Source organism: Psittacula echo, assembly GCF_963264785.1.
Source record: "Psittacula echo genome assembly, chromosome: 4".
Classification (NCBI taxonomy): domain Eukaryota; kingdom Metazoa; phylum Chordata; class Aves; order Psittaciformes; family Psittacidae; genus Psittacula; species Psittacula echo.
In genome coordinates this window covers 36651652-36679469 of record NC_137738.1, presented here as the reverse complement: position 1 = coordinate 36679469, position 27818 = coordinate 36651652, and the positions used below count along the sequence as shown (strand labels likewise).

The following is a 27818-nucleotide window of genomic DNA, read 5'->3' as shown; positions in this document are numbered from 1 at the left end:
TAATCCTAAAACTTTAGGAAACAGAAGATAAACTGAAATAAGTTTGTTTGCTTTGACAGTTGCCTTTTTTGTAGTTGCTTCTTTTTTTTTTTTTTACTTAGAATTTTGAGATCATGGTTTTGTTACATCAGACAATAAAATTCATTAATATTACTAACATTTTAACACAAATTTTTGAAAAATTAAGATATCATTTATTGTGATGTCTGTTTTAATTTTGTGTTTCTATTGCAGTAGTAGAACCAGAATGAACAATTTTATTTATTGATTTCCACGCACCTGTGAAACGCTGATATGTTAAGACTCACCAGCTGGCAGTCAGGGAATCTTTGAAACAAAACAACATTCCTTAAAAGAAACCAAAAATGCTTAAAAGAATTTTGTGCACATCAATTTTTGTAAGACCTCTGCAACTTCTTCAGATTTTATCTTTGCTAAATATTATCTCTATATAGGCTTTGACAATCTTATGTCATCTGCTGTTTCCTGTACTATCAGTCTCATATATTCCTGCATCTCTTTTCCTTTCCTTCGGAGTTTTCTGCAGGCTGTTCATAAACCATCTCCCTTTACAATTATTCTCCTTGATGCCAGGAGCTATGTTGCTCACTGTGGCCTACTGCAGACAAAGAAGTGCCATTGTATCAAGCTTACAGCCTTGTTTTCTTTGGCCAGTTATCTGTAGTTTTAGCATATTCTCTATGGTGTACCACAAGAATGTGATGCAACCCAATATGCCGGGTTGCCTGAAAAGGAAAGTAGAAGAGGCATGCAGGAGAGTTTATTCTGGACCTCCTTGCTTGAGAGGCTGCAGTGAGTCCCTGTGCAATTCAGTAAACCATCTTAATATCCGCAGAAAGTAGTGTCAGTGGGCAGTCCCATTTCCACTTTTGCCAAAGGCCCCTGGAATGTCTGCAGACCAATGCCATCATGCCACCATAATCTGTGGCAAATGGCAACATCATATATTGCCTTTTTATTTTTCTTAGTTAATTTTACTAGTTATTTTTTCCCAGTTAATGGAAGCTCTATGCTTCTAACATACCATTACACTGTTTTGATTGAAGAAGCAAAGAAACTGAAAAATTATGCTGTGATGGCTAAACATAAAGAATTCTCTGCCTTGCAAATAGCTGAAGAGATGGTATCAGACAATGATCCATAACACAGCTGAAAAGAGTCACAAAAGCCATTGTTATGCACTTATTTCACCAATGACATTGAGCCTTTGTTATTTGCAGCCATAGTAAAAACATGCATACTGTGAAATTGGCAACTTTGCTTTCAATATAGAGAATTGGTGTTTTTATGGAGATGATAAGTAATTTATTTCAGAATTTCTTCAGAATCTCTAATGTTGACTCTCTTCACCTACAGTTTCTAGGTTTTGTTCACTATAACAGATTAGTAAGAATATACCATCTGTATACGCCTTTAGAACTGCTTTTCGGTTTTGGACTCAAGTATTTGGCCAAGAATCATTAATATGCTAAACATTTTTCCATTTTTTTCCATTATATGAGGTAACTTTAAGCAACAATTCTGCACATAAATGCTGAGTGTCTTGATGTTTAAAAGTCATGACCATTGGGGTCATGACGATCCACACATTTTGCTTGACATATAGAAAACAGGTAACTGGCTTCCTGCAAAATGTTATTCAGGGGGGTTGGAACTTGATCTGAAGGTCCTTTCCAACCCTAACTATTCTATGATTCTAATATCTTGTCCCACATTTTAATGCATGTATTTATTAAGATGATAAATGTATAGTAGAAGTATCTTTTGTATTTCAGCCCATAGTCTTATTTCAAAGGGCCTGTTAAAATCGATCTGTAGAAAGTTAACTTCTTAAACTTTGACAGATACATGGGCAACTATGTATCACGAACAGTGACTTTATAACTGAAGTTTAGTGTCAGGCTAGAAATCTGTGTCAACTTCTTGCACAGTTAATTTAGACTGAAGGGAGTGCACGTAAAGCAGAATCCAGCATTGATTCCCATCCAAGTTCAAATTTCACTCTTCAGAAATAAGATACGCTGTTTGTACACACATTGCCAATGCCAGGGTTCGCTGCTGTGCTTCCAGTGCTCTAAAGCAAAAGATGAGGCTCTTTCTCTGTAACCATAACAATTAAATAACTCATGGCACTTTTCTGCATGTGAAGGGCGTTAACGCTGGTGTTCCAGTCAGGGTATAGTTCAGGAAATTACATTTCTCCTCCCTGTATTTCCAAATGGATAACGTGACTGCAGTTCTGTTCAAGGCTGATAACCGGTGCTTATGAAACGAAACAAACTGCTCCATAAGCAGCAGGATAAATGATTTATTTCTTGTTCGCCTGCCTGCAAACCGATGAGCACCCCGGTTCATTCTCCCCTGTACCCCCTCCAGAGGACCCTGAGGCCATTCCATGCCTCCCAACTCTTTGGAGAAAGCTTTGGGGGTCCCACCCCGAGCGGGCCACCCCGCAAGCAGGCTGCGGGGCGCTGCCACCTTCAGAGGTAAGTCACCTTCTCTCCACAACTACATTCATGGTCTAACTTGCTGCTAACTCGCTAACCCTGAGAGTTTTGAGACCCCGCAGCGGCTCACTCCAGAGCGGCCAAAGGCGGCTCTGTCAGGGTGGGGAGGGAGCCCGGCGCCAGCTGGCGGGGCGGCAGCTCCCGCCGCGACACCACCTCCGCCCGGCGCCATCCCGTCCCGTTCCGCGGAGCCGCCGTGAAGCGCCTGTTCTGAAACTCTGCAGCTCCACCGCGCACTCCGTCACTGCCGCCCGTGCGAGGCGGGAGTGGCTGCTGCTGCTGCTGCTGGTGCTGGTGCTGCTGCTGGTGCTGGTGCTGCTGGTGCTGGCGGTGGCGGGACGACAGCCCACGCCCGGCGCCGCGCGCGCGCTCCTCTGTCTCGGGCTGTCCCTCTTGGCGCGCCGTAGCGATGCTCCCGGCTCCTCTGGCCTCGGAGGCTGGATTCAAGATGGCGGCCGCGCGGGCGGCTCTGTGCGGCTGTGTGTCTGCAGCTGGGTAGAGAGCCCCCCTTTCCCTCTGCCCTCCTCCTCACCGCTGCACCCCCGGCGCCGCAGCGGCCCGGGCCCGGCCGCGCACTGCGATCCGCCGCCATGCCGGCTTCGGTGCATGCATGAGAGACGTCGCCGCCGCCCTGGTCCGTGCCGCTGCCGCCGCCGCCATGGAGGAGCCGCCGGTGCCGCCGGGGAGGTCAGTATCCAGAGCTGCCAAATAGGCGCATGCCGCCTGCTGCCGGGCTGCACGCGGGTCTGGGAGTGCGAGCGCCGGCCACCCCTCCTGCAGCGCACGGGTGCAGCCTGCCTGCCCCGCGGCCGCCGGCCACGGCGTCGGAGCTCTGCGTGGCTGCGGGTGCGTTCCGAACCTTCCCACCCCCGGCCCGTGCGCGGTGCGAAAGCTCTGGCTGTGGCTGCTGCAGCTTCAGCGTTTGTAATAGCGCGCCCACGGAGTGAGAAAGCGCTTCGATAAGGAATCTCTAGTGGCTGCGGTGGGTAAGGCAGTGTTTTGTGGGTGCTTTGCAATTAGAACCAAATCGTTTCCTACCCCCCCCTCGCTGAGCAGCAGGAGCAAACAGGTGTTTCTGGACATTTGCAAGGCCAGCTCCCGGGGACAACTTTTACCGGTGATTAGGAAGCGTGCAGAGATTGGGGGAAGCAGCTGCCTAAGTCCCCCGGCAGACTGGCGAAGCGTGCACGACTTGTGCTCCGTGGCTTTGAGCTGCACGGACAAAAATACCGCCTGCTGCGAGGGTGCCAAGTGTTTGCAGCGGCCGTGGTTAAACCCCAGTAGTTTGGTTCTCTCGGGCGCGCGGATAAAACAGCAGGATCTCGGAGTATTGCTCCTGGCAGCGCTGCGATTGATGTTCGGCAGAAGATAGAGTTAAAAAACAACTTCCACAGAAAGGGCTAGCGTTATGATGCCTCAAGCTTTTTGCAACTGCTGTTAACCTCCTGAATGTGCTGACCTGCAGATTGGCTTTTTGCAAGTCTCCATCTGTGCCCTGCTGAGAGATGGAGATGCAAATTACTTCATGGTTTAGTGTTTCCAACTGGCTGTAGAAGTGTTGCATAAGTCCAAGTTATTAATTCTGTGGCAATTATTTCTCCTTTTAAAATAACATCCTGTTGATGCACTTCACTTCTCACTAGGAAGCATTCAGGAAACGTTTCTTAAACTGCTTGTGTGATCAATTAGTACTGTGAAGCACATTCTATTCCAGGTGTGCTGTGCAGAAAAGCTTCATGCTGTCATGTTCCTGAGATCACTCTTGGATATTGCAAGCTACTGTTTTTTACTGATGTAATAAAAGGGAAGTGGTGATGCACTCAAGTTTGGATCGAGGCTACAGAGTTGAACAATGTCTGGTTTGAGTTTTCATTAATGTATTTTAATGATTTGTTTTTCTTAAGTCATGAGAATGCCAAAACCAGAAGGCACATAACAGTTAATTAGATTTAACAGAAATATTATGAAACACAAGTGCCAGTGGGGCAACTGCATTCGTAAGCTTCCAAGTTCCTTATTACAGTATCTTCAAAGAGTAATACTGCAGGTTAAGCAGAAAATGATTTAGAGTTTGTTCAACAGCATGACCCTAGACCTGGGCTGTCTTCATGTAGAAGAGTAATCTGCAGTGCCTGGATGGAAAACACCCAGGCATTTCCTGTCTAGGGCCATTTCTGACCTCTGCTGGATTCTGCTTATTAAAAGACAGTTTATATGAGTCGGATGTGGGTGTGGACAGTGTGGTGGCAACTTTACCCAGCAAATGAAAATTGAATTGGTTATTTCAGAGTGAGCTGGTGGGTGGGAAGGAGAGGTCTCAAAACAATTAGGTAGCCTTAATTTGGATAGGGTAACGCATGTACTCCACTATGATTCACTTCTGTGTGTACTCTGTGTACCAACTTCACTGCTTTAGAGAAGAACTGATTCTCTGGCTTTATACGGTACTTACTTTATTCCTGTGTTATACCTAAGAAAAAGCATCTGAATCTTTTTGAAATATTATTAAAGTTCATTTAAATTTTGGGCTTATCATTAGGTGTGCAGTCTTGTGGGTGTGAGGTTAGAATCTTGTTGAAATCAGTGGGACTGTGTGAAAGCTTGGGAATTTGAAATCCATGTGGTGGCAGATAGCCTTTAATCCTGTTTGTAGCATACGAATGTGTTTCTGGCCAGCACAGAAGTAAGTGCGTGGTGTAATGCATTCTCTTTAAGTTAAATTTAATTCTGTTGGAGAAATACTCAAGTCATTCTCATCAGCAATGCACCTACATTTATTTAAAAAGGAAAGTTATTGATTTATTGTTGTGGGACTGCTTTATGGTAGACAAATAGATACTTTTTTGTCTTTGTGTAAGGATTCTGTCTTGTCAGAATATAACTACAACGATCCAGTTTCTAACTCTAAAGCAAGCATGCAATATATTCATGGCTTTTTTGGAATTATGTAGTCCATAGTCCAGAGCATTTGATTGAGAATCCCTGTCCAAAAGTAAACTGTTTTTCTGAGGTCTTCCATTCTTTCTTGAAAAATATGCTTTGGGGTACGGAAAGCTCTCAACTGAACAGGCACATGTTTGGTGCTTCTTCGTTATGGCCTATAGGCTTTAAATTTTCCGAGACCAATTTTTGGCTTTCCTAAGGATTTTCTGGCACAAAAAACACTACAGAGAAGAATGAGGCCTTAAGCATGGCCTTTGTTGGGATGCCAATTTTGGTGGCACTGCAAAAGCATAAAGAGGCATAGGGCTATGTTAACTTGTGTCTAGGTTGTAGCCCTCTCTTTTTTTCCTAGGATACATACAGTGCAAGGGGTGAAGGAAGCAGCAGGGCTATGAATAAAGTGGGACAGAATTGTGAACAATATGGAGGCTTCCTGCACGCTGGGGAATTTCTCGGTGGTCTGTCTATCAAATTTGTTGGCTCTATGTTGACAATGAATTGGGCTGTCAGTCTGCAGCATCTGTTGTTTGAGGGAAGCCTGAAGTCATGTCATGGATTGTGCTTCAACCTATTACTCTTTTTGCCAAACTATCTGTATGACTTATAAGTGTATCAGCAGAGCAGGAGTTTATTTTATTAACTTACGATCACAGCTTCAGTGGGAGAAATTACTTGAGTGTACACAGTTTTACCATACTTTTCTTTTTTTACTTTTGTTATTATTTTTTCATGCATTTAAATGAGGTAAGATGTAGTCTGTATTCCCCACGTACTGCATTTTCTTGTTTACATGTGCAAGATTGGGATGAATGACTGATTGCTCCACCTACGCGCAAACACACATGCAGTGCTGGCTGAGATGTCTTTGGCATTTGTAGGAGCAAGGATTAGTCTGTGTTGTGTGGCTGCTTGAGTTGTTTTTATGTCTGTTAATTAGTGCTGTCTGTGTCAAGGTTGGTTTTACTGTTATGTAAGCTAGTGATATTAGCCCTTGTGGAATGCAAACTGTGCTGTGATGAAAAGCAGATCTGCAGAATTTAAAGGAAAGGATAAGCGGTATGCAGTGATTTTTATTTTAGAGAGCAAATTGGGACTTTTAGAGGCTTATAAAGATTTGGTTTCCATGACAACATTTCTTAATTATCCAGAAATCATTCTTTTAAACTGCATCTAAAATAGATTTAGAAGACTTTTTTTATACTACTAATTGCTAGTCAAGTAGTATGTTGACCTGTCTTAGGAGAGGTATCTTGGCTCTTAATTCTTCAGCTGTCTAAGTGGATCTGCTGTTGTATATGCCATTTATGTTTGCAGGGCTATTACTTTCTTCAAGTTTTCTTCCTCTCTTAAGTGTTTCTGCATTGATGTTATGTTTAGCCTGTAATCTATTAACAAAATAATTTTTTGATTTTTAAAAATAACTTAGAAGCTTGTGATTTAAAAATCTGATAATTGTCCTATGCTCATCCTTGGTCAACTGGAAATATAAAGCCGAACCAGAATGTTTGCTCTTAACACCCGAATTTGAGTGTTACTTTTTTGTCAAATGTTCACCCATGTCCAGTTCAAAAACCTGTATGTAAAATCACATCAGCTTTCCATGAACCTTGATCAGGTTTATTCTGGATCCAGACAAGATGGGCTAAAACTTCATTGCCCTGATGAATGTACCCCATGGGGTAGGAGGAGGGAATTAATCCTGTTCCTTCTGTGTCCCGCTAACATTTAATGGTATTGATTGTTGCGCATTGCTTTCTGATGTGGTATAAATGTATGATTTATTCTGTTCTTGGCTCACATGTGCTGCTGGCTTGCTTGCTGATGACTTCTCTGAGAACAGTATTTGTAAAGGTTTTTCATTTTAGCTATGAAACATCCATCTAGGAAGTGATAAGAAGGCTACAGATACATACGCATCTCTTAACTCCTTGGCTACACTATAAAACTCCTGGGCGCATGTCCATTGAGCATTTGGGATGCTCCAAGTAGTGCGAAGTACTGCAGGTCTATTACATTGCCTGGATTTTCCAGAGGTCATAGACTACTAGCTCAGCATCCAGTGCTTCAGCACCAGCTTCCACTAAAAGCATATTTAACTTACAGTGCTTCACCATCAGGGTTCTTGTAGACTTTGACTTCATCTAGAACATGAACTGAAACCTTGAGGTCAAAGCCACTTGGTAACTTTTTCTTATCTAAGAGTTGAACTCACTGCCAGAAGAGTAAAGTTTGAGCATGGGAGAGTGGGGGGAGAATGTCTGTTACACATCTTATTTTCTTAGGTCTGTGTCTTTTCCAGTTTATCACCATTATAAATGATATCTGTAGCTGAGCTTAGCAGCTTAACACTTTGTCCTAGTATCTCTTTTCCTGGCAGTGTGTAACTTTTCCTGGTGTGGCTTAAATTTTCGTGAAAATCTATCCAGATTTGTTAGTATAGATTTTTCATAAGAAGTACTTAGATAAGCTGCACACCCAAAAAATAAAGTATGTGTACATTGAGACCTTGGAATCTGATCTGTGCAGGCACCAAGAACTTAACTGCAGCACTTATCTTGTGGATTTACACTGTGCTCTGTAATGCTCAACAATCTTTACTCTCTGCTACGTATTTTGGAGTTTCTCATTAAAAAAACAAAAGAAAAAACCCCAACATAAAAAAACAAACCAACAAACCCCAAACAAACAAAGAAAACCCAACAAGGTGCTGTTCTTGGAAGTTATAGTTTAAAAAATACTTTTCTCCCCCCAAGATGCGCTAGGGTTTAATTGAGGTTGAAAAGGTAGTACTAAGGATGAAGCAGGGTGTTAGAAACCAGTTAATGTTTTGCCATTTGTTATTCTGAGACAATGATGAGAAGAGAGCTGGATACTGCCTGGGCTGGGTGTAGCTCTGATCTCCTTTTCTACAGTTCTAACCTTTAATCCATTTGCAGCCTCACCTGGTAGGCTTAAATGTAGATGTGAAAACCTGACAAACCCATCAACGTTTTCACACGCCTGTAAGGCATTGTAAGAGCAATGTCAGAATTAAATAGGTCTGTTGCTCTTTCTTATTGAAATAAAATATAGCTTAGTTTTTTATCAAATAATCTATTCGTGAATGGGAAAATGAGAAGTCAGAGATGAATGTACATGCATATTCTGTAAATGCTGTTGTATCATAATCCAAATTTGTGTGAAAATTTACAGTATTCCAAGATTGGAAAATTAGTTAACATTTCTGTGTTTCTATATTTACCAGTAAAAAAGAGCGGGAAGTTCTGATTATTTTTCTCTGAGATGAGAACATGAAGAACCACCAAAACTGTTATAAGAGATTTATATATTTATTTAAAATATTTATATAATATTTTATTTAGTTATTTTTAGTTGGTGTAACTTGCAGAGGAAAAGTTCTTCCTTAGACTATTTAAGTAGGTCTCAATAGCTCTTATCTCTGCTTGCAATAAAAAGGTATGATGAATACTAATTTGCATTTTTGCTTAATTAGTTTTTAATTGTCAGTTTCTGTCTTTTTGAGGGGTTTTTTTAGGCACATTTTTATAGTCAGACAAAAGGTGCTTCAGCACCTCTCCGCGGCTTCAGTGCTGCTTTTCTGGGACTCTGTCTTTCTGTCATAAATATAACAATCAAGCACTTAGAAACTTCTGTCAGAGAACATGACAGATTTTGGGTAAAAGTGTCGAAGTATTAGTAATTCACAAAACTGAGTGTGGTAGTTTACACGTCTTGAGAAGCAGAAGATTTGGTTGGAATTTCTTTCAAAATAAATGTTGTTAGTTAATAGCAGTGTGAGGAAGTTTGCAATGGGGGGAACTGAATACTGTCAGATAATATGCTTGAGGTGTACTGTAGAAATTGTGTTCACACTTGCTGGGTCCTTCTGTTCTCATTAGACAGCTTAATTGAGAGTTACCGAGAGAGAAAAGATGTCGATGGAATCAACTAAAAATTAACTGTTCATCTCTAAGCTTTACATTAGTCTTTTCCCAATAATGACTTTTTTTACTTTTATATTTCTGCAGAAATAGTGGATGCTCTTATCGCAGTGAAGTCTTGCTATAAATCAGTGTTGATCTTGCAGCAGAAATGCTTTGTGTACTTCTCTCAGGCCTTAGCTGATCTGGGATTCATTGTATTTGGTGCTCAATTGCTGGCAGGGCAGTTGAAGCATAAATGTCTAGTTTGCAAACAGGTAGCAAGATGTAGGTCAGGGCTTCATAGCAGCTTTGGGTGTTTGCACTTGTGTGGTGATGCTGCAGGTTAAACAAGGCATAGTGAGCAAAGCATGGCTATTGCAGGGCTACTATTACATTTTTACTGTATACTAGTTGAGTTTTAGTGTTTCTGTAATTATTTCTATGTTGACAAGCCCTTTATCATAGTTAATTTATAAATTAGCTCCTGGAATGATGTAGTTCAATCAGTCCTTGGTAGTGATACAGGTAACCTTAAGCATCTTCCTGCCCAAGTACTTCAATTTTGTTGTTGCTGCAAGTAAAAAAAAAAAAACAAACCACCACAACAAACTTGCATTAGTTTTGCAGCTGACCCAGACTAGAAGTTACTAGTCTCATCTCCTAACATAGAATCACAGAATAGTTAGGGTTGGAAAAGACCTTAAGATCATTTAATTCCATCCCCCTTGCAGTGGGTAGGAACACCTCACGCTTGACCATGTCACTGAAGGCTCTGTCCAACCTGGCCTTGAACACTGCCAGGGATGAAGCATTTACCATTTCCCTAGGCAACCCATTCCAGTGCCTCGCCACCCTTACAGTAAAGAACTTCTTCCTTATATCTAACCTGAACTTCCCCTGTTTAAGCTTAAACATGTGGTCGCTTCACTACAGTCCCTGATGAAAAGTCTCTCCCCAGCATCCCTGTAGCCCCCCCTTCAGATACTGGAAGGCTGCTATGAGATCTCCACACAGCCTTCTCTTCTCCAGGCTGAACAGCCCCAACTTTCTCAGCCTGTCATCATACGGGAGGTGCTTCAGCCCCCTTATCATCCACGTGGCTCTCTTCTGGACATCCCGCTCTTCTCCCCCCTCCAGCTAGGAATATCTGCCATATGAAACTTGCTATCTTACCATCAAGTACATTTGGTTGCCTAATCAAAATTAAAGTGGTTGAAGTTGGAAAAATCATGCAAATAAAGACATTCCATCCGAGCTGGATTGTTTTGGCAGCACCAGTGAAGAACCAGGGTTGGTATTTTCAGTTGCACCTGTGCAACTTGTGGGCTGGTAACATCTGGAGAAGTGTCAGTGGAAAGCAGAAAGGACAGTCATCTTATAAATTGCTGCAGCTGCAGCCAGAAGAGAGTGACTGAGGGCATGATTTCACATTACGCTCCATGTGTTGGAACAGCAGGTTGCTTTCTTCCCTCTGATCTCCCCAAGAGGAAGCCAAGCTCTTTCACTGCATTCTTTCTGGATCTAGTAGTCATGTGTCTGTAGTTTTCACTTCAGCTTACTGATCTAATGGGTAACTGGTGCAAGAAAAAATGAGCATGTTTTGTTTTCTCTCCATCATATTGGTGAATGAATATGATTGTTGGCTTCTGTGTAGAGGGGGCAAGGATATGCAACCTGGGGAACAAAAAGTACACTTGGACAGGTTCCACTTTTTGTGTCAGCTTACTATGACTATAGTCTTGGTAATTGCTGTGGCTCTTCATCCTGGTAGAAAGTTGTGTCAATAAGCTGTGTGAATAAGCTTCATTACATGTCATACTTGATTTTGACAGTTTTTTAGTATTCAAGTTTTTTGTGTTTTTACAAGCTTCTCTGTTGTAAGATGCTCTAATGTAAACTTAGTCTACAGATGCAAATTTTACAGAATCTTACTTGCTGAAAGATGCAAGTGTTTGGTTTGTTGTTTTGTTGTTTTTTTGGTTTTTTTTTTTTTTCAGTTAATGTAAGCAGTAAATGCTAAAATTACTATCTTTGTTATAAGTAAATTCCTTTCCTCCCCACTGCCTTTTATCCCCAGTATCCTGGCTGTTCATTCCTAGACTATAGAGATAACGGATCATATATCCTGTCTTCCCCTAATTTCTCTGGGAGGAAAAATGTAGCTATATACAGCTGAATTTGAATTCAAATATTTTGTAAAACTGAAATTGTTATGCTGGTACTATTTCTTTTTTTGACTGTTATTTTGAAAGACAGTGAATACGTTAAAGCCTCAGGTTTCTGCCTTAGGATGTTGCTTTAAGATGACAACATGATAAAACACTCTTTTGTTTTCTTATGTTATTTCCAAGCATTATCTTTAGAATCTGTTTCTCCTTTAAACTTTCCTCTAATTTTAATATAAATTTTGAGTTTGTGTTTTTCTTTTTTCTTTCCCAGTTTATTTTAGCTTTGACATTGGTGTGCCTTACATCATATCTGCTTTTCTGGTTTGAGAAATCAGTGAAAGCTTGAATGTGACTCTCATAAATATTTATGTCTTAGCTTTCAGAAGAGAAGGGAAATGGATACATTTAACTGTATAGGATTGACCACCTCCCGTAGAAAGGAAGAATAGTGCAGGTGTAATGGTGATCATAGGGATACACCAATTGAGTTAGAGAAGCGTGCTTGAAAAATAGGTCTTGAGAAATGATGTGAGTTAGCAGTCTTCCTTTTTACTTAACTGAAGGAAGAGTTGCAAGGGCAACAAGTGCTTTAGAGAAGAGCGTTTTTATTTTGTGCCTTTTTATTTATAAAGCCTTCAAGAGATGATACCCTGAAGTTCCCCTTTTCCACTGTGAGATTGCTGTTAGGTGTTCCTTCTGCCAGGCTTTATTTTCAAGTTAAGTTATCCAGATGCTTCTTTTCTAGGGTAAAGTAGTGTCTACAAGATCAGTGTGAGCTGGAAACTTGGAAGTCCAAAACTCTTGTTCCTGATCTTTCCTCCAGCTTAAAGTTGCTATCAGTAATTTTTACTCTACTGGTGAGATGTGGCGTCTGTGGGGTCTGTGTGTTTTGTTCTGTTTTTTTGCCAAGCAGTGATGTTTTCCAAATGTAGTAAGATTTTGTTTCTCAAGAGGAAGCTGATCCAGGCCTTAATAGAAATGTGGTACAAATCTAACTGCATTTGCCCTTAATAACTTCAGAACTTTTCTGTTCTTAGAAAATTTTTACACTAGAAAACCCTTAGAAAGGACTGTATTTGCAATTTATTTTCATGGTAGTGATTTGTCATTCAGAAAAGCCCAATGCCAAGCTTGTTGCTTTCCTATAGCTTACCCAGATTATCTTAAATATAACAAATTAAAACCCCAGACATATCCTGAGCTTCAAGTTGAATTTAATTACACTGTTAAAAATCGTGACGTATTACCAAGTTTGTAACAGTAAATCCTATTAATATGTTGGCAGCAATCACAATTTATTGGTGACTAAGATTTGACATTGACTGCTCAGAAAAGCTGAGCTCGGGTTTACGAGATTCAAATGTTAATACAAGGTCAAGTGTCTTCATTACCATGTATCAGTATTAGGTTTTAATGTGAACAATATGTTTTTTTACAGTCTCTGGAGGCATAGTCACAATAGGAGTACGTGACATGTACATGCTAGTCACAGAATTTTTTTGTATCTTGCTAACCAGGCTATTCCCTATGCCAGATTTACACAGGATGTATTTGGCAAAAAAATACAGTGTTATTTGTATAAACTACGAGCAAATTCCTCTTTCTCTAGAATGAAAATATAAAATAATGAAAAAAGCTCAAGTTTTTTTTCTTGCTTTTTATTGAGGGCTTCCTCAGAATTGTGCTTATAGCCCTTTCTTCAAGATTCTTTTTTTCTTTTGCTTCCTCAGAGCAGTTTGTAATACCTTCTTTGAATGCAGTAGTTGCAAATATTTATTTTAGTGCTCACAAATGTAGCAGAATGACAAATGTAGAGACCACTGTGTACAAATTTGGATCTGTAGTCCTTTCTGCTTTCAGTTCAGAAACTTCAGAACCAAGTCCATTTATTTAAGCTTACCCCTTCCCTCAGAACAGGGAATTTTTAAAGGGTGATTGAAAAATAGAGGTGTGTGGTGCTTTCATGATGTTGGAATGGCACATTAGGAGTTTATACCAGATAACACTCCTGTACTTTAGCAGAACTGCATTTCATCTTAATTTAGTTTCCTGATTAGATTGTCTGATCATTAGTCTTAATTTCCTGAGGTACTGCTGATTGATTAATGAAGTTCCTTGTGCTGTTGGTCCAGGAGTACCATCACATTTTCTAGTGCTATGCAGATAAAAGAAAACCCCGTACTGCCCCACAGAAGTTAGAGCTGCTGACTCCATAGTTGTATTGTGTGTGGTGTTCAGCAGCTCTAACTGGATGCCATTTCCTTTTCAGTTTTAACAGATGCAGAGGTGGCTATGTAAAAATCCTGTTTCCTCTTTGCATTATCAGCAGTGGTGGGATGATGACAATTTGCAATTATGTTCTTGTCAGAATGTTGTTTATCTTTGAAATAGAATTGTTGCAATGACATTTAGGGAGAGCTACCTTAGATTTAAAATTACTTGATTGATAGTGTGTAGTGTCAATGTTTTCTGCTTCCTTATCCAATTGGCAATGTACAGGCTAATGGAGCATATATTTGAAAAGTAGACACTTTGCCTTTAAAACAAAGGCACTGAGTGTCAATAACTAGGACTTGGTAATTCGGCAGTGGACCTTGTGCAGATCTTGCAGTTCTCTCTGTGGAAATGGCAGTGTGCCATAGGAAGTATTGAGAAAGAGCCTTGCTGATGCGTGAGTGGTGTAATGTCTTTGAAACTGAGGAAAGCTGTTTACGGCAGCAGCTTGTGGAGTGCGCAGCTTCATAACTGTCGTGGTGGGTGATTGTCCTGGCTACTGTGTTGGAATTGCCTAACTCAGATTTATTACTATGTGCTTGTAGTCCCATCATTTGACCTCTATTGCTCTGATTCCCAGCAAGCTTTTAAACTGTGTGTGGGATGATAACCAGTGGCTGAACCTGAGTTAATTATGTGTCTAATACATTCAGACTCCTGCATGTGAGGATCAAGGCTAGCTGATAGAAAGGGAAAATCAAAAAAAATGTTTTCCCTCCTACAGATGTCACAGTTTTTAGCGTGACCTCTTATTATTGCTTGTTACAAACTTTGAAAGTTTTTTGAGTAATGCTTCAGTAAAGTACAAAAAATTTGTAGCAGTTAAAAATCATACTCTTCAGTGTGACTTCAGCCTACTTAATTTTAACATGTTCCCATGTGATCTTCAGTGGTCTTTTTATTTATTCATATATTTTTAAAGATAAATTACTATTTTTCTGAAGACTCATGGTCTTTATTAACAGCAGTGGTTACCAGGCTTTCTTGCTCCCTGCCCTGCTGCTCCAAATTCTGTACCTCAATTTTCCCTCTCTCCTGTTTCTGCTTGGAGGCCTTTGAAATTGTAGATTATCATGATTGAGCTGAAATTGTAGATACAGTGCCAACATTTTGATTTAGTGAAGAAAAAAAATTACTAAAAATCCTATTGTCATCTACATAGGCAAATTAAAAAAAACCCTGTATTTTGTCTTTTCAGATTCTGGCTGAAATGCACACTGGTATAGCATATAGTAGTTACTTGCTGGAAGCATTCTTGGTTATTTATTTCTTGTTGCATTTTCGAGCTGTCAAGGTGTTTTGTTTGGTGGGTGGTTTTGTGTTTGTTTGGTTTTCTACCATATTGCTCTTGCAACTCTCTCAGTATTCCTGATTTATGCATCCTGGCTACAGTCCCTTCTATATTCATCAAGGCAAAATTGATGAGATACATGTTGCTTGTTAAAGTTGAAGCTGGGAGCAGCCTGTAAATAGGCTGATGTGAAAACTATGCACTTCCAGTTTTCCTTGTAAGCATTGGATTTAAACTGTCCTTGGCAAATAGTAACTTCACTTAGCACATTTCCAGCTTTTACTTTTTGGATGTATGTGTAATGAGGATTAGGATGGTTTTCAGTGGCTGTGGGGGGAGAAAGTCTGTAGTTCTTGGTAGCAAACAAGAAATTAGTTTTGATTAATGTTTACCAGCTCTGCTTGCAACAGTATTTAGGAACCAGCAATTTTGTGTAATAACAAATACTATAATCCGATTTAGGTTAGCCAGCACTGCATTTTATAGGCTTGCAGATTTAATTAGTCTTTGGTTAAGTTCATAAAAGTGAATAGCACATGGACATTACAAATGCTATGTCAGTAATCTGTTAACTAGCTTTAATACCAGAGGGTTTCTGCTGATGATCGTATATGTCTAGTGTTGTCTAGATGAGAAAAATTGAAACCAGCATGACTAAGCTGATGTAGTTGCTTTAGTTCAGACCCTATATATTTAGTGCATTGTTGCACGCTAAGGCTTTCACTGGTGAAACTGAATCTTTGTGTTGACTGGCATTGATTTGAGCTCTGAGATACAGTTTTAGCACACAAACCCTAAACTGAGCATGATGTATTTTTAAACTTGAGTTGCAACTTGAGTTGGCTTCTTCCCTCTATGATGAGCCAGCTCCAGTTAGATCATCTAGTTAGCTGCTAACAAGAGCGGTTCTGTAAAGCATGATTGCTGTTTTGTGATACGTCTAGTACTGCATGTTTTGTAATAAATATGCTATGGTTCTTAACAAGTTAAAAACCAGCTTACTAAATTACCCAGGAAGAAAAAAAAGTCTGAATGTTAAGTAAATCATACTGGATCCAGCATGATGCCAGTGAGTCCAGAGGAGGATCATGAAGATGATCAGTGTGCTGGAGCATCTCTCCTATGAAGACAGGCTGGGAGAGTTGGGCTTGTTCATCCTGGAGAAGAGAAGGCTCAGAGGAGATCTTACAGTACCTAAAGGGGGCCTACAAGAAAGCTGGAGAGCGATTTTTTATACAGGCATATAGTGATAAGACAAGGGGGAATGGCTTTAAGTGTAAAGAGGGTAGATTTAACTTAGATAGCAGGAAAAAATTCATTACTGTGAGGGTGGTGAGACACTGGAAAAGGTTGTCCAGAGAAGATGTAGACACTTCTTCCCTGGAAGTGTTCAAGGCCACGTTGGATGAAGCTTTGAGCAACCTGGTCTAGTGGAAGGTGTCCCTGCCCATGGCAGGGGTTTGGAACTAGATGAGCATTAAGGTCCCTTCCAACCCAAACCATTCTGTGATACTGTGATCCCACTGTGTAGTGTGTATGTAATTCAGGTGTAGGATTGGAGGGTGTTTTGAATACTTTTGGGCTTCATGCCTTCTCCTCAGACATATCAAGAAACAAACAAGGTAGTGACTGTTAAGGAAAGAACTAGCTTATGGTCTCTAAAGATCAGCCCATTCAGCCTATGAAGAGGTTTGATCATTATACTCTTAGAAGAGGTTACTCACTGTAAAACAGAAGGAAAGCAGTGTTTTCACTCGTCTTTTAAACTAGGACAAGTTACCTCATTATAAAACTGCTTTGGAACTGAGACTGAACGCGAATAACGCAGAATCCATTCTGCCAGGCCCAGCCAAGAGCATCAGCACCCCACCCTGTGCCTTGCCAGGCCAGTGAGATCACTGAAAAAATAAATAGTTCCATGAGCACTGGAACTAATGACTTCTGTTTCATGTGGTTTAGTCTCTTGTGGTTGATTTGTCTTTGCCAAATTCAGAGGGGTGTGCTCTGCCTGAAGTGTTTTCTGCAGTAAGGCTGTTTGCAAGAGTTCTCAAGAATAATTTTTTCCTGATGTAAACTTGAGTTCCACTTTCCCAGTTCAGCACTTACAAGATCCTTTTCTGTTATTCATCTACCTGTTTTCACAGGATCTGTAGGAACAAATTAAGACCTCTTTGTTACGTTTGGCTGGTAGGGGTTAATAAAGTCAGACTGCTAGAAGACACACAGACAGCATGATTTCCCAAGGCAAAGAACCTAGGCTAAAAGTACTGGTGATTCTGTGTGGTGGTCAGTGGCCAAATTCACTGCAGAGCTCTCCTTAGGCTACAGGTGGTGCTATGGTACCACCTGAATCATTTTTCTTAGGTAATCTCTAAAGTTTAGCTACAGTAGTTGGTGAACTTGCTTGCTGCCTTTTCAAAGCTGTAGTGTGAGAAGAGTAATTTCACATGCTGAAAGTTTCCATGGCTTTGCAGAGAACATAATTGTTCTGCGTGTTTATATCTAAAGGCAAAGCAAAAGTATGGTATCTGATTTGTTTGTTTGGTTTTTGTTAGCCTTACTGCTGTTCTACTGGCTGGCAATATTCTGGCCTATTTCTTCCTGCAGACACTTGGACTCGCTCTGCCGGAATATGAGTAACATTCCTCATCTGCCTCAAAAATAGGAGAAAGTAAACTGTCATTTATGATTCAGGTGAAATTGAAATTGACATTACCTCTTCCTGATGCTAGTCTTGCACTGGCTGATTTAGGTTGAATGTTTCTTTGCCTCCATGTCTTTTACTAGAGTGAAGATGGTGTTATTTGCACGCTTGCTTCAGGAATAAAATATCTGAGGAGATGGAGGCAAACGTTTTTTTTTCCCCTCCTCAGAGGTAGTGGTGCATGTTCTTCTCCCAGGTGTATGTTAAAGCAAGAGAGTTCCACATACGGCTCCAGTGGGGAGTGGTGGTGATAGGAGGACTGTGCTGCGGTAGTGGGCCCAATATTCTGGGAGAAGGCAGACATCTCTGCATCACTTTAAGGTCCAGCTTATCCATGGGATTTAGTCACCTAGGAACTTGTTTTGGCCTTAAGAGTCCTCTCCTCCTACCCTTTTTCTCCCTTCTCTACCCAGAGTAGATAAACATCTGATGGGTATAAAAGGATAGTGATAGATATTAAAACCCTGTGCTGCTGCTGTCTACTTTCCTGTGAAGCCTGAACTAGCAGTAGGATTGTCATTATTTTGTGCAGCTTTTTTTTAACATTGTGAAGAATTCAAATGATACGTTATTGGTGAGTCAATGATACAGTTCACAGATTACCTTAAAATAGTTTGTTTCCATGTAGGAATCTAAAATTTCATAATATGTCAGTGAGCAGCATAAAACATACTGGAATATTGTGTCCAGTTCTGGGCCCCTCAGTTCAAGAAGGACAGGGACCTGCTGGAGAGAGTCCAGCTCAGGGCAACTAAGATGATTAAGGGAGTGGAGCATCTCCCTTATGAGGAAAGGCTGAGGGAGCTGGGTCTCTATAGTTTGGAGAAGAGGAGACTGAGGGGTGACCTTATTAGTGTATATAAATATATAAAGGGGGAGTGTCATGAGGATGGAGCCAGGCTCTTCTCAGTGACAAACTATGATAGGACAAGAAGTAATGGGTATAAACTGGAACACAAGAGGTTCCACTTAAACTTGAGAAGAAACTTCTTCTCAGTGAGGGTGACGGAACACTGGAACAGGCTGCCCAGGGAGGTTGTGGAGTCTCCTTCTCTGGAGACATTCAAAACCCGCCTGGACACATTCCTGTGTAACCTTATCTAGGTATTCCTGCTCCGGCAGGGGGATTGGACTAGATGATCTTTTGAGGTCCCTTCCAATCTCTAACATACTGTGATACTGAAGTTTGGTTGTTCAGAGTCTGAGCGTAATTTCATTGCTGTTTGTTTGTCAGTTGATCATGCAGAGGAGATCCAGCTGTTGTGCCCAACTGCAACTCTACTGAAGTAATCTTATTTGATAGGACACTGCATCTAGGAGGGAAAAGGGTTATCCAACATAATTACTTGTTTATGGTATTTGTCATGTATTTTTGAAGCAAGTCCTAACATAAGACTGCATGCATGTCCCCCTCTTCTGGTGGTTTTATATCTGACATCTTTTTATGAGAGGAAGCTGGTACTGGAACTTGTCTTTGAACTGGCCCAGAGTTTATGTGTGAAAACTGATGGCTCTTTTTAATTATTTACACACACACACACACACTCCATGTGAGTTTACTAATAGATCAGATCCTGGCTTAGGGGGGAACTATGTAAGTGCCAGAACTGACTTGAAGGAAAGGCTGTATGAGTTTTTGGCTGTGGGAAAAGGGAAGCCTGAATAATAGCGGTCTGGACTTTGATCGTCTTGTTCTGCAGTGGAATTGTGCCATTGCTAAGGTTAACTACTTGATACCATACAGTTGTTGTTGAGTTTTGGTTGGTTGTTTTTAGGTTTTGTTTTGTTGGTTTTTGTTTTACAGGCCTGGCCCTCACTGAAGGAAAAAGGTGTTACTCTACTTTTATGTGCTAGTAGTTTAAATGGAAATAGTGTAGAGTTTTTGAAAATTACAGAGACAAGTCAGCGTTTTTAAAATAATGGAATGTTTTGTAATACTGCATGTAATGCTACTCTATAACATTTGCTGATACTACCGAATGTAATAGTAATGAAATGTCTAGTTTGGCGTTGGAAAGTTACTGTGCAGCACTCTGTACTGACATAGGTGCTAATCCTGCAAAGACACATGCTTTCTGTTGAATTCAGTGATACAGCATCCAGTTGCTAATCCATCTGGATTTGAGGTTTGAAGAACATATATACATTATCTTAATTTTGGTTTTGCATGAGCTCTGAATTGTTTTAAAGTATTATCAGTATTTTTTCCAAAGCGCCAGTGTAGTCAAGGCTAATTGAACAGTTACTGTAGAGACCCTTTTGGGCCTTTTTTTGGTTGCCAAAAAAAAAGTTCTGAGGTTAAATCCAATTAATATTAAAATCAGTGGAAAATACATAAAGTACATTCAGGTCTCCTGTGTTACATAAAGTTTTGTGAAGGGTAGAGAGCCTTTCCAGTGAATTTTAAAGTTGCATTCATGGTATGCACACGTTAGGGGGTGGAGGATGGAAAGAAAGTCCTCTGCTGCTGTCTCTGCCACTGATTAGGTTGATTGTCTTGCATTGTATTTGTATATTTGAACCTTTGTTTGGTGTTCCTCTTAGTTTAGGCTTGCCCCAGGTTTTCTCAGAAATGAGCATATTACATATGCATGTACCTTTACACTGTGTTCTAGTGACACTGACCATACATCCCCTTTGTTGTATGTAGCCTATACTTTGCTTTATTGGAAAGTTGCACTTAAGGATGTGAAAAAATGGGATAAATACACATGGCTGTGGCAGGAAAATATAGAAGGTTGACTGTGGTTGGGATTCATCAATGGATTAGCTTTCTAAACAGATACTGCAAGTAAAAATCCTTTAACATCCTGGTTTAACTTGTTTTCTACAGGAAAGCGCGCACGTCGGAAGATGCTGCTTGTAAGATCTCAGAATCTGACCCTGAGGAATTATCAGATGAAGCAAGTGCTGACACCTTCTATGGAACTTCTCCTCCTAGTACACCCCGACAGATGAAGCGTATGTCAACAAAGCATCAGAAGAATAACATTGGGAGACCTGCTAGCCGCTCCACTTCGAAAGGTTGGTGTGGTGTTTTGGGTTTTTTCCTAAAATGACCATAAAGTCATAGTAGTTGCCTTTCATTACCTGATGGAGGAGATGCACAGAAGATGGGGCCAGGTACTGCAGTATCAAAAGATACTTGATACAAGTTTTTTCCTAATGTTACTAACTACCGATATCTAATAATAAAACACTTTTAGGTTAAAGTATGGATTTTAAGCTTTTTTTTTAATTTTGAGCAGATAAAGAATATGGTAATTACTTGTTGAAAAGAATTTTAAAAAACATGCAGTAGCTGCATCTTTTCAAGCTGCCCTTCTAAGAGAAAGAGAAAAAATATATAACAGTAGTGGTTTTGCTGAGCTTATGATGGGTGAAGAAAAGCCATTTTTTAAGATGGTGTGTTCAGTATTTTCATACAGAATTATACCTAGGCTCTTAACTTTTTAAAAACCCCAAACAAACCACACACAAAACCCACCACTATGTCTGACAATGTTATTTACCAGAGTTGTTATGGCAACTTAAGTACAGCCAGTTAATGTTTTGGAAGCAATTTTTTAAACTGGTTCACATAACACAGGAAGTGATATCACAGAGCACATTTACTTGCAAGGATTACATTTTCAAGGTAAGTGCTTCAGCATGAAAAAAGGAATGCAGTCTGTTCTGCAGTTGCATGGAGTTGTAGAGTGCAAGTTCATAATAAAAGAATGGCCCATGCGAACATCTTCCAAAGCATTTGGTTCCCTTCCATTTCGTACAATCTCTGATTATTGTCACTGTGAAGAGAGCATTCACCAGAAGACCTCTTCCTCACAGTGAACAGAAGTCTTGTTTTACTTGCCAGTACGTATGTAAGCATTGGAATTATTAAGCTTTGTTTACTGGCTTTTAATTGTACCTTTTGGCTAAGTTAAACTCCTCTAATGCAACATTAACCTTATTTAGTTCTGTATATGGTAGTTTTGTAATAACTTCTCCTGCTTTCTGTCTTTTTTTTGTTTCTGTGCTTTAAAAAAAAAAAAAAGGTTGGTTTCTAACCAGAGAAATTGTGATACTAAAGGACTGTAGTGCATAACACTTCATAGTAACCTTTTGGTTCTGAGCTCGTATTAAGGATCTATAATTGTATGAGAAATAGGGAGCTGTTGTTTACCCCTGCTATCCTCTAACCCACTGCAAAGTCAGCATCTTCAAAGTCTGTCTGTTTCTTGTTTTCCTAGAAGCAAGGTAGAGATTCTGGAATGTGGTTTGCAAATTGTTGAGAAGTCAGGGTGCAAATTTAAGTCAGAGAGCATCGAACATGAAGTGCTCAGCGTTCTGAAATGTTGAGCAATAATAGATCTTCCCTTTTTTGGCACCCAAAAGTATGTTGGCTTGATGGATCATTCTCTATCATGTTTTTCCATATACAGAAAAGGAATAATATTATTCTTCCACTGAGGAGGCCTTTTTGCAAATAAGCTTATTAGTATTTCTGGTATTAATGGATGTCATAATGAGGAGCACTGTAGCAAAAACTCTAGGGAAATCACTACTTCTAGAGTGGGAAATGAGCCCTGTGCAGCAGATAATCCTTAGCAGCATAGTAAACAGTGAAAAAATTACAAGGTATTTGGCCACTTTTTGTTCTTGAATAAGCAGGGGCCCTGTGACTGTGTAGCTGCTTGTTTTCCAATTCCTGATTCCTGGACTGCAGCTAGTCTACATTACAGGCATTTTCCTCCAGTGTGCCATCAATTATTTGAGAGAGAGAAAACCATTGTTTCAATACCAAGTAGTTTCTCCTGTCCTGATCTGCAAAGCCTAGATTGAAGAGCTTTTCTTATTGCTGCAGAAGAGCGATAAGGTCTGCTGCTGCTGAGGAAAGAACAGGAAGAAAAGAGATTGCGTAGTTGTGCAGAAAAGGGCTGTTATGTAGTATGGGAGAAGGCAAGTGTCTGTGTGTTGGGAGAGTGGTAAGGTAGGCTCCTGGTGTTAAAGCAGTGTATTAAGATTGCAGAGGGTTTCCCAGAACTAAGATCAAGCCTCCCAAGAGCAAGGGTTAGGTCATTTTAGCTAGATTTCAGAATCCATACATGCTTCAGTTTTTATGAAATTGCATGTGCAATGTAGTCTCTTTAATTCTGTTTGACTTAGAAACTCAAATGCTCTGTTGCATTTTGAGGTTTTTGTTTGGGAGGTTGTGTGACAAATGTGTGGAAAATGAACTTAGAACCCATTCTTTTCCTTTTGATCACACTCAATTTTCAGTAGATGGCATGCTCAGGACAGTGGCAGTTCTCTGAAGTCCTTTCTACAAAAGAGGTAAAGCAAGAGGAGAAAAAAATTTTCTTTGGTGCTGCTGTTGATTTAGCTGTACTGATGGTAATTTCCAGGACTATGTTTTACTTCTACCCATGCCTGTTTTGTTTTGTTGGTATTAAACCATGCTTTATGCTCAACCTATGAAATGCGATTGTGAGCTGGATTGAACAATGTTTTTTCTTCTTGCTGCAGTCACGTTCATTCTTTTATTTTTTTCTTACAGAAAAGATGAGTATGCCAACTCAGTCTGTGCATAAAGACAATGGGAAAACCATTGATAATGTGGAGGAGCACACTTATAAGCAAGGGAAAAAGATCCGAGACACTCTAAGGACTACAGAACGAGATCACAAGAAAAATGTGCAGTGCTCATTTATGTTAGACTCAGTTGGTGGGTCTCTGCCAAAAAAAACAATTCCAGATGTTGATCTCAATAAGCCTTACCTCAGCCTTGGCTGTTGCAATGCTAAGCTTCCAGTCTCAGTGCCCATGCCAATACCCAGAACTACACGCCAGACTTCTAGGACTGATTGCCCGGCAGACCGCTTAAAATTCTTTGAAACCTTGCGGCTTTTGTTAAAACTTACCTCAGTCTCAAAGAAAAAGGACAGGGAGCAAAGAGGACAGGAAAACACCTCTTCTGTCTGGTTGAACCGATCCAATGAACTGATCTGGCTGGAGCTGCAAGCTTGGCATGCTGGCCGGAGCATTAATGACCAAGACCTCTATCTCTATGCAGCACGACAAGCTATCCCCGATATCATCAATGAAATTCTCACCTTCAAAGTGAACTATGGGAGCTTCTCCTATGTAAAAAATGGAGCCAGTCTCAATGGTACTTCAGGAGAAGGAGTTTGCAAAGCAACATGTGGAACTAGTGCTTTGGGTTACTCAAGTTACCATGAACACCTCCATCGCCAGCGGGTCTCTTTTGAGCAAGTAAAGAGGATAATGGAGCTGCTAGAGTATATAGAAGCACTTTATCCATCTCTGCAGGCTCTTCAAAAGGACTATGAAAAGTATGCTGCAAAGGACTTCCAAGACAGAGTGCAGGCACTCTGTTTATGGTTAAATATTACAAAAGACTTAAATCAAAAATTAAGGATTATGGGAACTGTACTGGGCATCAAAAATCTTTCTGACATTGGCTGGCCAGTGTTTGAAATTCCTTCTCCTCGACCGTCTAAGGACAATGATCCAGAGGATGAAGAAGTTGATGGGGAAACAGAAGTAAAGGAATCCTCAGGAACGTGCACAGAGGAGAGTGATGGGGAAGAACAAATCTCTGAAAAGAGTGTTGAGGAACTTAGACAAGCCATCAAGAACAATTTTTCTAATAAGCCAAATTTTGACTTTCAGGACCATTTTTCAAGGAGACTTGATAGGCTTGAATCTGAGGATGACTCCGCCTCTTGGGTTATTCCAGAATGCAGTGCTGAGGCAAGCTGCAGCCAACACTGTTTGACCTCTATTTACAGGCCGTTTGTAGATAAAGCACTGAAGCAAATGGGGTTGAGGAAGCTAATTTTAAGACTGCACAAGCTAATGCATGGTTCATTGCAAAGGGCCCGTATGGCGTTGGTAAGGAGTGATCACCAGCTGGAGGTAGGTTGCTGTTAGTATAAATGGATAACAGGAGTACCTCCCCTGCTGTACTGTTTCTAACTTAAACTGGAGGAATTGGGATCATATGAAAGTTTTGGTTGCTTTGTTGGTGTTTGATAGTGTGTGTTACAATTAAGAGCCCAGTTCTGCTTTCACTGAAATTAATCTGTAATTTGACCTGAAGTAGAATTTGTGTGAAGCACAAGCTAGTTCTCTATTCTTGCTTGTAATTGAAAAGACATTTTTATGCTAACATCTTTGCTCATTACATTTTCTAATGTTTATTACAAATAAGTCAGAAAAATTGCAATGAAAAATTAGACACAAAAATTGAAATGTAAGAAGAATTGGGTATGGAAGCAGTCGTTTTCCTTGTCTCTAAGAGTGGATATCTTTCTGCAGAACAACCTTTATGAAAATTTGACTATTGTTTTGAGGTTTTCTTCATCTAAGTGAATGAAGTACTCTGATGACACATTATGTTTGAGGCCAGATAGGAAAAATGAATGGATTCTCTTAACCTTGAAATATATGAAAGCAAGTCATGTTAGAATGATGCATTCTTCAGCTGGCTTAGTTTTTCTTTCTTTGGGTCATTTTATATTCTTGATTGCGAGTAAATAAAAACAGAATTATGAAATAAGTGGTAAACAAAAGGACAGTAGCTGATGTTTGATGTATGCATGATCTCAATAAATGGCTCGGACTTTGATTTCTTGGGGTTTTTTTTAAGAAGTGTTGGTTAGTCACTTGAAACATTTCAGATTGGGCCTACTGAAGATCGATTAATTAGATTGGGCAATGGAAGTTTAGGTGTCTAATACTAAGTCCTAATGTCATGTGCTGTTATCCTCAATGTTAGAAAATGAAATAACATTAATTTTATTTTTTGCTCATAGACTAGTTTTTTTTTAATATTTTTATAAGGAAAGAAAAAAATCCAGCACTATACTTGCATCACAATGAAGATTGTATTTCTGATATATTTTGTTGTACTGTAGAAGGGTGGTATTTTCCTAATCTGTTGTTACTGAAAACTTTTTGTATAAAAGCCTTCAGCTCTGGTGCTATATGATTCTTTAAGAAATAGTACAAAGAAGACTTTAATATGCCATCTAAGAGATGTTCGTACACTGTAAATCAGCTGGTGATTAAGTTATCATACCGTAGATCAGCTAGTGATTAAGCTTCAGCTAAACTAGGTGTAGAGGAAATCCTCCCTCATGCATGTTTGCTGTCTCTGCATAATGAGCTACTGGTTTTATAAACTACTTAAGAACCTGCCGCACATAGTACATTATGTGCCAGCGTCATGCAGTAGTGAATATGCTATTCCATCCTCCATGACGGTTGAGAAACATCACAGTATTAAAAAATGAAAGTAAAATTTTTCTTCTTCCCTTTTTTTTCTTACTTGCTAGGCAACACTTTACCAGAAATTAGATCAATGATAGTATTTTTCTCTCCTTTGAAGTGATACTGTTTAAACTTGGCACTGAAGAAAAGAATAAAAAATGCTAGTTGTGTCTAATATATGAATGAAGGATATTCAGGTGGTGTATTTAGCAGCTGTGAAATGAGAATTAGAATAAAACAACCTGAAACAAATCTTACCCTGGATTGTGTGGACAGTGTGTGGTTATCTTTGAGCTGCACATATATTGTAGGCCAAATTTTCTTCCTAAATTAAAGAGTACCTTCATATATGGAGGCTTTGAATTGTATTACAGAGTATATAGTTTAGATATCTAGCATATCTATTTCAGATAGTTTCAATTACTCATAGAAATGGCATTTCATCTAAATGAAAAATAAGTTTATTAATTGAAAAAAAAGCTTGATCTCTTTATATTTCATCTGCCTTTTTTAATTTCAATTTCTTAACATTTACCAAAGTTAATAAGTTATTTTTTCAATAGTTTCAGTAGTTTTGTTCAGTTTAGCTAATGACACTTTCTTGAATATTGCATTACTTTACAATACGGCGTTTTATGTGTGTGCATTATGTATTTGAAAGGAAAGAAGTTGCTATTTCTTGCAGACTTGTTTCTCTAGATAGAGTTAACTATTGTAAGACCTTTTTTAACGTATTTTTTGAGTTTTCAAGTACTGTGTCTTACACTGAATATATGTTCCTGTATATATTGTTAGGCTTAACTTGTACGTTCATCGTAACCTCAAACAGCAGTTTCTTCTGTGTAGTGAGATGATCTCCAGCGTTAACGGAAATTTTAATTGTTTTTAAACAGAAACATAAAGAGATTGTTTCGTTTGCTCCCTTGGGTCCATAATTGTTTTCCTCACCCAGGTGTTGCTCAGATTAAAAAAATAAAAAAGAGAAAATCAAACTTCTGTGGTTGATTTGACCATTAGTAGAATCTTACCTTTTAAAAATACTTTTGTATTGTTACTTTAAACAAATGCTAAATTCTAAAGAATTTTAGGATCCTTTTCATGATACCTATTTCTTGTTACAGTTTTCAGAATTTCCAGATCACATGTTGTGTACAGATTACGTGCAGTTATTAAATTCCCCACCTTGTTGTGAGCAAAAATGCAGTACTGTATCATGGGAGGAGCTGAAATCCATGGATTTACCGTCTTTTGAACCTGCATTCTTGGTCCTCTGCCGAGTCCTACTCAATGTTATCCATGAGTGTCTCAAGCTAAGGTTGGAACAAAGACCTGCTGGTGAACCATCTCTTTTGAGTATTAAACAGGTTTGCTTCAACTGTTTTGTGTTTGCCTTTTTTTAATATATATTTGCTATTTGAAATTATTTTGTTATAAGGTCGTCAGTTTAAAGAAGATTAGTTAAAGAAATTACAATCTGTAATTATGTAACAACTTTTAATAAATAGTCTTTTATTTCATATGGAGATCTGTTTTTTTGCATTGTAAACGACTGGTCATGTATACCTCTCTGATTTAGATTTCCAAATCAAAAGTGGTGATTAAAGAATTATCAACCAGTGAAGTTATTTGTTCCATTTGCATTATAAGCTGTGTGACAGTGTCCAGCACATCTTTCTCCATTTGGGTTTCTTAGGCAGTCTGTATATTTTA

At 39.6% G+C, this 27818-nt stretch overlaps 1 protein-coding gene across 1 annotated transcript in view; it reads left to right on the top strand.

The window, feature by feature from the left end:
* Positions 1 to 3138: 3138 nt before the first annotated feature.
* Positions 3139 to 27818, top strand: part of MAP3K4 (mitogen-activated protein kinase kinase kinase 4) — a gene marked incomplete at its 5' end in the record, with an annotated part of 66531 nt that continues 41851 nt past the window's right edge. Inside the window, 4 exons of the mRNA XM_080615240.1 lie at positions 3139 to 3215; positions 20665 to 20855; positions 23371 to 24752; positions 27230 to 27472. Coding sequence (XP_080471366.1) covers positions 3139 to 3215; positions 20665 to 20855; positions 23371 to 24752; positions 27230 to 27472 — 1893 coding nt within the window. The remainder of the gene's footprint in view (positions 3216 to 20664; positions 20856 to 23370; positions 24753 to 27229; positions 27473 to 27818) is intronic.